The 10,000-nt window shown below is 42.7% G+C and overlaps 1 protein-coding gene across 1 annotated transcript in view; it reads left to right on the top strand.

Moving 5' to 3' along the window:
• LOC119584559 (uncharacterized protein PB18E9.04c-like) overlaps positions 1 to 7,758 on the top strand; it is a 31,650-nt gene extending 23,892 nt beyond the window's left edge. The window contains 5 exon segments of the mRNA XM_037933240.1: positions 1 to 55; positions 285 to 353; positions 2,232 to 2,579; positions 2,741 to 3,556; positions 3,559 to 7,758. The exon segment at positions 1 to 55 is cut by the window's left edge and continues 182 nt beyond it. Of these exon segments, the coding sequence (XP_037789168.1) occupies positions 1 to 55; positions 285 to 353; positions 2,232 to 2,579; positions 2,741 to 3,556; positions 3,559 to 4,287 (2,017 nt within the window). The 3' untranslated portion in view covers positions 4,288 to 7,758.
• Positions 7,759 to 10,000: the final 2,242 nt, after the last annotated feature.

Here is a 10,000-nt window from a genome sequence, read left to right as displayed (position 1 = left end):
CATCATGTACCCGCAGCCCGTGTACTACCCTCAGCAGTACCAGTATCAGCCTACGGTTAGTATCTCTCTCTCTTAGCTCATAGAGGAGCGGCTACAGATGGGATATTGGTTTGTGAAAAAATATTTTGATTGTTGGTAGAAATTATGCACATTTATATGTATATATAGATTTGAAATCTATTAAGCCTGTGTCACTAATTTAAATAATGTAAAAGCAGATACATGTAAAATGATTTGTACAAGAGCAAGGATTATTCTTTCTCACAATGAACCTTGCCTTTCAGCAAACCGTTCAGCCACAGTGGGGAGCTGCGCCCCAGTGGAGGTGGATCACCCCTGGCTCATACCCTCAGGTGGGATTGAATCGCTCTCGTTGTTTTTCTGCTAATTAGTGAAATTACCCCCCTTCCCCCTTTTTTTTTGTATAAAATTATCTATGGTATTTTGACTGAAATCTAGTATTTGACACTGGAGTAAATAAGGGAAAGCTTTAACTACATGTATTTTTTTTCCTCTGTGTTCAATTGGATTTCTTGGCTCAGCAGCAACCTGGAGGAAGTTACATACCCAGCGATGGGATGTACACTCAAGCCTCTACTACCTACATTGTACCTGACAGAACCTATTGAGCGGTCCCCAACGCCCAACATTGTGAGGAACCTTGTTTTTAAGTCGACTACCATGGCCTGGCTTTTGCTACAGCTTTTAATGCTATTGTTTGTTGCTTGCGCTGCATTGCTTGCTTTGTGCTTATTGGTGCATCTAGTTCTTGCCTGTATTTCTTTAAGTATATGTTCCTTTCTTTCTTTTTTCTGCTCCATGTTATTTGCTATTGCTTATACCTTTTCTTGAATATTATTTATTTATAAATTTTTTCCTTGCATTTAGTTCGCTGGCCTTCCTTTTATTGACAGCTTTTGTTTGTATTTTGTTGCTTGCTCGTATTGTGTCCATTTATTGTGTGCGCTCTCTCTCTCTCTCTCTCTCTCTCTCTCTCTCTCTCTCTCTCTCTCTCTCTCTCTCTCTCTCTCTCTCTCTCTCTTTCTTTCTTTCTTTCTTTCTCTCTCTCTCCCTCCCTCCCTCCCTCCCTCCCTCCCTCCTTCCTTCCCTCTCCCTCCCTCTCTCTGTCCCTCCCTCCCTCTCTCTCCCTCCCTCCCTCTCTCTCTTTCTCTCTCCCCTCCCCTCCCCTCCCCTCCCCATGCTTCCTCTCCCCTCCCCCTTCTCTTTCTCCCCCCCCCCTTTTTTTTTTTCTCTCCCTCTCCTTTCCTTCTCTCCCTCTCTCCTTCCTTCCTTTGTCTGTTTGGCTTGCATGTCGGTTTTTTGGTGGGAAGTTTGTTTCAAGTGCATGAATCCATAGGGAATTTTGAAGCCTTGGATGAGCATGAGCCAAAGTTGGCAGGAATTTCATTTGGTTTTGGGTGGTCGTGGATGTCGGCACCCTCCTTGCGACAGAGTTTGCATTTGCAGGAGCTACAATTGTTCCTATCATGATAAGCCGTGAAATGTGGCAGCTTTCTCATTTGTCTACTGGATTGATTTTCTTTCTTTGGGATTGGTTTCAGTCTATCACTAAAAAAAAAAAAAAAAAAAAAAAAAAAGTTTTTGACTACCTATTTTGGCTTTAATAAATTTTCTGATTGACCGTAGTTTTGTTTAAGATGTGATGTTTGTGCTTGAGGCATATCATTATGTGATGAGGTGTAATATGTACTGCAAGATTTATGACAGAAATTTTTACAATAAAATATGCATGTAGAATGCAACTATATGATCTTTGATTGATAATGCATGTGATCTTTTCCTGTTTTGTATTATTTGGCAGGTTTGTTTTTTATCATCATTATTCCATAAGTGTTCATAAGTGCATTGTATTTCCCTGTATTTGATCTTGGTTTTTATGTTAATGTTGTTTGCAGTTTGTCCAGCAAGTTATGAAGTAATGAAAATGATAAGATTTTTTTTTTTTTTTTTTTTTTTTTTTTTTTTCAATAGTATAATCTTGGTAATTAGTGAATATGAAGATTTGTGTATGCAGAGGGTTCTGTAGAGTTTCATAAAATGTTTTGTTAATTGTAATTTCATGTTTGAACATTTGTGACGTCATTGATTTTTATACTTATTAGAAGTTTGTATTTTCACTTTTTTTTATTGTCACATGCAATAATTATTTTATGCTGGTACTGTGGATTTGGTTCCTCTGCCATCAACTGAACCCTCCTCTGTCCTTTCAGCCTGAGTGCAACTCCCCATGTGTGGCTGAGCCCAGCAGTCCACCACATGGGGACTTCACCACAGCTTCTGCCGTGGGAAGCCTGCCCTTCGCCTCTACCCCTGTGTCCCTGGCTTGCCCCTCTACTCCCACCACCACCACCACCACTGTCGGCAACTCCACTTCCATGTCTGCAGTAACAAAAACCGTGCATGACTCCTTGCTACAGATCAAACCCCTCGCCTCCACTGCCATCTCTACTGCCACCACCAGCGGAAAGAATCCTCAAGGAACTGCAAGGCCAAAGCCCATGGCACAGGACTTGGTCACTATGGCTTCAGATGTGGATAAGAATAATAACGCAACTGAGGTAAGTTGCTTTTTGATTTTCTGAAAGCAATACAGTCATTGTTTTTCTGCTTTTGATATGATAGCTCTAAATATTAGGCTTGAGATTGTCAATGTGGATAGGAAGTTAAATTAGTAGAGGTCCTATAACTACTTCTGTTGACTGAGTGTGATGTGTGGCAGGACAGCAAGGTGGGTGGGGGAAGCGGCGACGGCACTTCTCCCAGTACCCTGCAGACATCCCACCAAGGTTCCTTCGCTCTCGACCAGCTCAGCGACAGCCACTGCCACAGCAGCAACAGCAGCATCAACAGCAGCCACAGCAGCAACTCTTCAGCAGTCTCGAGCATTATGAGTACAGCAAGCAAGAGCAGTTTCAGCAGCAACAGTACACACACCAGGCCCCCAAAGGAGAGTGGTTCATCGAGCCACAAGAAAAGGGTGGAGGAGATTGGTTTGGAGAAGACCCCAGCCGAGAGGAACATGACGAAGGCAACCCCAAGGCCTTCGAACCCGCCTGGTGGTGCAACCAGCCCTTCGTCCCCATGTGGGGCTGGGTCATGTGTGGACCCTACCAGCCAACACAGCAGCACACAGAAGGCCTCGAAGCCAATGGTTTGGAATGGCTGGATACCCATGACAGCCAAGATCGGATGGGGGTCCCATCTGGGCCCATCATCCTTGTGTCCCCACCACAGTGGGGCGATGACCCCCGTACCTGCCAGCCCAGTGCCTTTGCAGGCATCTCGCATGTTAATGTCCCCTTCATGGACTTCCCTTGGGTGGCCCCTGACTCCTCCACCTACCTGCCCATTAACCCCCAAAGCCAACAGCAGCAGCAGCATCAACAGCAACAGCACCAGCCACAACAGCAGCAACACCAGCAACACCACCACCACCAACAAGCACACATGGTGGCCTCAAACGGCTTGCTCACCCCACAGCGCATCACCGGCCTCCGCTCGAGCCCCATTACCTCTGAGTTCCCAAGTCCTGGAGTTGCCAGTCGACGAGGCATCCTCCTTGGCTCCCCCGGCCAGTCCCCCTACAGCCCTCAGCAAGGATACAGCATTGTTGTTGTCGGCAACCCAAATCAGCAACAGTGCCAGCACAATGACATCTACCAGCAGCACACCCAGCACGAGCAGCAAGAACAGCAGCCCCATGAGCAACCGTACCCAGGCGATGGGTGGCTCTCCCAACCCCTTCCAGGCTCCGTACCCTGGGAGTGGGGTAAATCAAGCGACATATGGGTACATGAACCAAAGTCCAGTTGTGATGATGCCGTACTACCAGTGTGGGGGGACAGTCGGGCCCTACTACCAGTGGCCCTCACCGGTGATGATGCAGTGGCCTATGATCCCTCTGCCATCAACACACTACAGTGCCCAGAGTCTGACCCCAACAACAACATCATCCCCGGGAATGTCTGGGCCATACCCCCATCTATCTGCTGTGCCCCTCAACCCTCACAGCCATGGGCCCAGTGCGCCCTCCAATCTGCAGGGAGTAACCTCCAAGTCCATGGACGAAATGATCGACCCATGCACCAGCAACAGCAGCAGCCCTCATCATGGCCACAACACTGGCAGTCACAGTTGCTTGAGCAAAATGAATATACACACTGGTATGGCAGTGCACCCCCAGGCTCAGGCGAGCCAGGAAACTTTGTCTGGGATGCTAGTTGTGGGCCCCAGGCGGGTCGATGGCCACAGGTTAACCCTGTCTGACTCGCCCCAGAAGTACCACTCCTCTCCCCACAAGGCAATACCTTCTCCCCGCAAGTTTCCCCATCCCCTTGCCCCTCCAAGCCCCAGGGGCCCTCTCCAAGAAAGGCGTTCCTTTAGTTCTCTCACAGAAGCAAGTTTAAGGGCACTGCCAACTCTCCGTGATGATCACTGTGCTTTAATGCCAATGACCCCACCACCCACACCACTCCTGGAAACTGACTCGCATGAAGCAGATGTTGGCACTTTGAGTACTTCCTAAGTGCTGTCCTACTATGAAGGTAGCAATTGTTGACCAAATTTGATGAGAGTTCATATTTAAGTGCTATGGGTAAAGGATGATGGAAAGTGTTAGACTTTTTTTCTTATTTTTTGTGATTTGTGGGTTAACAGGAAAGAACATCACTCATGGCAATAATTGCCCAAAGTGTGCTTGACTGTGTTCATTAGGATAAGGTCTCCTAGAATGTTTTCTAGGAACATATGGTTGTGTTTTCATGTGAATATACTGTGGCTATGTGATTGTGCCAAAGTTCACACCTCACCTACTTTTTCCCCATCTCTCACCCCTCTCTCCACATTCTAAAACCCAGGTAAATGCACACATGTTGATCTCCCTTTTAGGATTCATGCTCTGTCATTGTATAACATTTCAGCACACCATCCTGCATGTGATCTGGCCACTAGGAGATATTACACTGAGATTTCCATGTCATGTTTTCCTCTGTCTTTTCTTGTTCTTTTCTCCTCCTTGTGTCTCTCCTGTCTTTCTTCATGCCACTTAGTTTAAGGACTTTGTGTATAAGGAGATTATATCTGAATTACATGTTTGTTATTCTGTAATATTGTTTAAAGATTTTGTCTGTAATTCTCTTAGGAGCCATCCATTTCATTTGTACAATATTCTAATACATTAAATAGATCTTTGTTCATTCACAAAGATAACGACCCAAGTCATTTGATATAGAGAAGTCATAATGTATTCCATTCAGCACAATGTTGTTAATAATGACTCAAATAATGTTGAAATACAATATTATATCTCATATTTTCCCATGTTTAAGGCAGAGTTTTGCATGCACTTTGTTGATGGTGATGGCATTAAACTGGGAAAAGTGATGAGTAAGAAAAAAAAGGGAAAAAAAAAAAGATTTAAAAAAATCATTCAAAAAAATGAGAGGAGAAAGTTTCCATGCATCTATATTGCAAGTTGATGAATGTTCTAATTAATAGAATTTCGTTAAAAATTATCCTAGTTTGCTCACATGTTCTCAGTACATCAGAACTAAATCAATCTTGAGGAGAGAAAAACAAAATTGAATAGAAGGGCCAGGGGAGGGAAGTTAACACTAAGGCGCTTCGGGAAATATTTTTCTTTCCCGCTTTCCATGTGAATTTGTGCTCTGCTGGTCATTGTGAGAAATACTTGCAATTTCCCTGAAAACTTGAAGTATGTATATATGCATGCACATATATAACTAATCATAGATACACGTGCATTTGTGTATGTATTTTTTGATTGACTGTTTTTTGATACACATGCAGAAAGACTTTCATATGCACATATACATAAACATAATAAGCATAAACTTGAACTTGCATATACTTAGGCATGACCGAAAGAAAAACACTTTACACAAAAAAAGTTGAAGAAAATGAGGTAAGACCTGGAGGTGAAATCCATGTTTTTTTTTTTTTTTTTTTTGTGTGTGTACTGTGTATTTTTTCCTGCCATTTGATGAACATGGTAATGCTGTTGCCATTCATATATATGCCTACGTATATATGAGATGTCCTCCAAGAGTAAATTCATTCATTAGAGTCAAACATTGAAATTGCATTTTGAATGAGAGATGTGAGTATATACAACACCCATAGTTATATTTGAGAATTTTAGTTGAACTGACCACATAAGGTTGTGCAGAGTTACTCTGACTTTTGACATGTTTCATGTTTATTATAGTTTTATTTGCCTTTTTCCATATAAGCTTATGTATGAGATATATTTATAAAGGAAAGCTAACCATGTCATGTAAAATGCTAAAATTGTTATTGTATAAATTGTATTATGGAAAATAGGAAGAGGAACCAAAGATGTTTATTAGGATATTTGACAGGGAAGTGATTTTATACTTTGAAGGTAAAACCTTGTTTTGTATGTGGTAAAGAAATGGTTTTCTCAAACTTTACCATTCTTTTAGATTGTGATAATGGTAGATTTTGTTTCTCCCTCCCCTCTTGCAAGAGATGTTTGCAATCAAATTGAAAAATTAGGATACATTCACATACAGAAACTTGATTCCTGAAAAATCTTATGCCATGGAACTTTACACTTATGATGGATTTAAATTCCATGACAATGCATTTAACTTGTTACACAGAAGTGACACATCATTTGCATACAGAGTATAAGTCTACCATCACATGTTATTTTGCCAAATCATAATGTCTATGAGAATGTGTGTGCATAGTGTTATGAGTGGAAACTATATTGTTATTATTTGTTATGTAAAGCCTGGGAGGTCCAGTGTGTCATGTTCTCATTGTTAAGTGAAGAGAGATTGTTTTGTATGCGATGTGGATTGAGAATATAATTGCATTGGTGTTACTTTCCCTCCTTTAATTTTCATGGTGCAATAATGTCATTATTTTATTTATTTTATGTATGTTTTAAGCAGAGATCTATCAAAATTTTATTTATAGACTATTTATACTATAAACAAGTGAGCCTGTAATATTCACTATAGGTTGTGAGTCGTCCATTCTGGAAAATATGCAAAGGTGACAATGCATTCAGTAGGTTAAGCACACTAACTTGGAAAATTCTTCTTTAATCCAAAAGCTGGAGAAGTTTCCGCTCACTTTAGAAATTCTGTCGGTCATCCAGTGCTTTCTTTTTAAGGTAACTTAGTAATTTTTTGTACAACGGAAAGACACTTTGAAGGCTTTTAACATCTTTGTAAGATTCTGAGTATTGATGAGAATAGCAAAGTAGAAAAATGTTTGGATTGCATTTTCTTTCCATATATTTGTTCAGCTACATGATACTTTTTGAAGAGGATGGATGCAAGTCTATTTGTCATACATATGTCACCAAGTTATATTGTTGTGCGTCGATAATTTGAATTAATTTTGTACAACGTGCAACACAAGTGTGATCATTGGTTGTATTTAAATAATAAATGCTACTCTATTAAGGTTATCTAATGTGTACCAAAGGCTTAGGCTGGTTGGCAGGACTATTGTTCATACATCCTGCAACATTGTGCCACTATTGGAACACTGGGAATCCCATTTTCAGTGTGGGTATAGACGTTCCCTTCTTATTTCTGAGGATGAAGGTTGAAGATAACATTTTGTACCTCCTGTTAATGTTAAAATTAAAAGTCTGGGATAAATGTGGGATGAGACTATGGGCCTGTGAATCAAGGAAGCTAGTCGTGTACTTCCTCGTGTGAGTAAATTAAGCTATCAGATGGAATTTTTATTTCCCTAATAGGGCTATGTAACCTTTGATGTCTAGCACATTTATTTGATGAAAGCATTAACCATTAAATGTTTATTTCCCTGAGAACTAGATCATTTATCTCTGGACCATTAATGGCTGCTGATGATCTTCGGCTGTTGACATGACAGCGAATGAAAAATTTCTTTAATTTGGTATTAATGTTCCCTAGTTAGGATCCAAAAATGAAAATACCACAGATAAGTGATATGAAAGAAAATATTTATGGTATTTGTTGTGAAAAACAGACTTGGTCAACATACATACTGAATAAGAGTAGTAGATATAAACCTCTCAGCACAATCCGACGCTAATTAAAACCAGCTGGCACAACTGTCTCCTCAGTTATCTTCTCCCACCCCCCAATCCCATGCACATTGTTGGAGGAGGAGGGCTAAGGAAGCAAGGAGACAGAGACTGGGATCCAGTGCTGGGGATAACCCTAGCCTTGGGCCTCAGCCCTCACCTCAAGAAATTTTGCATGATCTTTTCCCCTTCCCCTTTTTGTTTCCCTCCTTCAACCCCTTCTACTATCTACTTCCCAAGGTGTGAGAGCCGTGTTGAAAGGATGAAAGGCTGATTTTATGCCAGCCATGAATGGTCTGGGGGAGCCATGGGCACGGTATTCCCCTGTTTAGTAGTCTAGCCCTTACCCCCCCAATCCCTTGCTCGTTGTTGTCATGGAGGGTGGGGCTTAGGAGACGGGAACTGAGGCCCATTGTAGGGGATCATCTCTCTGTCCTCAGCCCTTGCCTCAACTAATTTTGCATGGTCTTTTCTTCTTTTCTTTTCCTTCCCCTCTAATCCCTTGCCCGTTGTTGTTGGGGGGGGGGGGGTTAGGAGATGGGGACTGGAACCCAATGCTGGGGATCTCCCCTGCTTTGGGCCTCAGCCCTTGACTTGACTAATTTTGCATGGTCTTTTCTTTTCTTTTCCTTCCCCTCTAATCCCTTGCCCATTGTTATCCCTTGACTCAACTAATTTTGCATAGTCTTTTTTCCCTCCTGCTTTTTTCCCCAACCCCTTCTGAACCCCTTCTCCTATCCACTTCCTAAGGTGTGAGAGCTGTGCTGAAAGGATGAACTGCCTGCGGGAGCCATGGGCACGGTATTCCCCTGTTATTGTTGTCTAGCCCATACCCCTCAAGGGGACCCTGAGGGGTGGACGGTTTTTCAACCCAACATACATCAGGCTTACTATAGCCAATACAGAAAACGTTATACCCTTATTAGGGGCAATGAGGCTTGTCCCTTGTCCCTGTCCAATTCAAACTCTCCCGATTCCCCGACCCCAGGCTCTCCTTTGACCATGGCTCCAAACACCAACTACTACCCCATCCTCAATGCCTACTAGTACGTTGTCCACCCAAATCAATACTCAATATCTAGGAGACATTCCTACTTTCCCAACATGCTCAGCTTCATCACCTTTACCCCCCACAACCTTTCATCAACTACCCCATCCTCCCTTATTACTACTTTACAGCCTTATTGCTCATCTCTCCATAATACTACCTCCCTCAACACTACTCCCTCATCCACATGTCCTCGTCCTTCTACTACTCCCATCTCTACAAATATTTTAAATACTCTATTTCGCCCAGCCAAATGGGACTGATTTTTTGTGATCCCTCCCACAGCTCCCTGCTCTGACAACAGTCTCCTCTTCCAGCAATGCCTCCAAAAGCAAGCAGGCAAAGTCTCTTTCCGAAACCAACCCGACTGTTCCCGTCTCGTCACAGTAACATCTATAGCATTTTCAACAATAACTGATCTCTCCGGTTACCCCATTCCTGCAGAACCACACCCAACCCTCAATACTTACACTGGAACTTTCTCTATCTCCCCATCAAACTGCCATAACTATAACAAAAATTGGTCAGATTGTGCAGAAGACTTGCCTGCCTCACGGACTATGATGCGATATCAGTACAGTGCTACTCCATTCCTCCCAAAGGTCATCGTAAGAACCCCTCTAACATTGCCAAAATTACTTTCCTCTTTAATGTTTACATTGGTGGAGAATCCCTCCCTGTCCGACCGTATCAACCTCCTCCTGGCCAGTGCCAAAATTGTTGGCATTTAGGACATCCTGCCAAACATTGTCGTTCCACAGCCTGATGCCCTCAGTGTGCCCAACCTGGTCATACTCGATCAAACTGCTCTGCACAGTCACGCACATGTGCCAACCGTGGTGGCCCCAGTAATGTCT

Source organism: Penaeus monodon, chromosome 18 (genome assembly GCF_015228065.2).
Source record: "Penaeus monodon isolate SGIC_2016 chromosome 18, NSTDA_Pmon_1, whole genome shotgun sequence".
Classification (NCBI taxonomy): domain Eukaryota; kingdom Metazoa; phylum Arthropoda; class Malacostraca; order Decapoda; family Penaeidae; genus Penaeus; species Penaeus monodon.
Note: the sequence above shows the minus strand (reverse complement) of the source record. Positions and strands in the feature narration are given on the sequence as shown.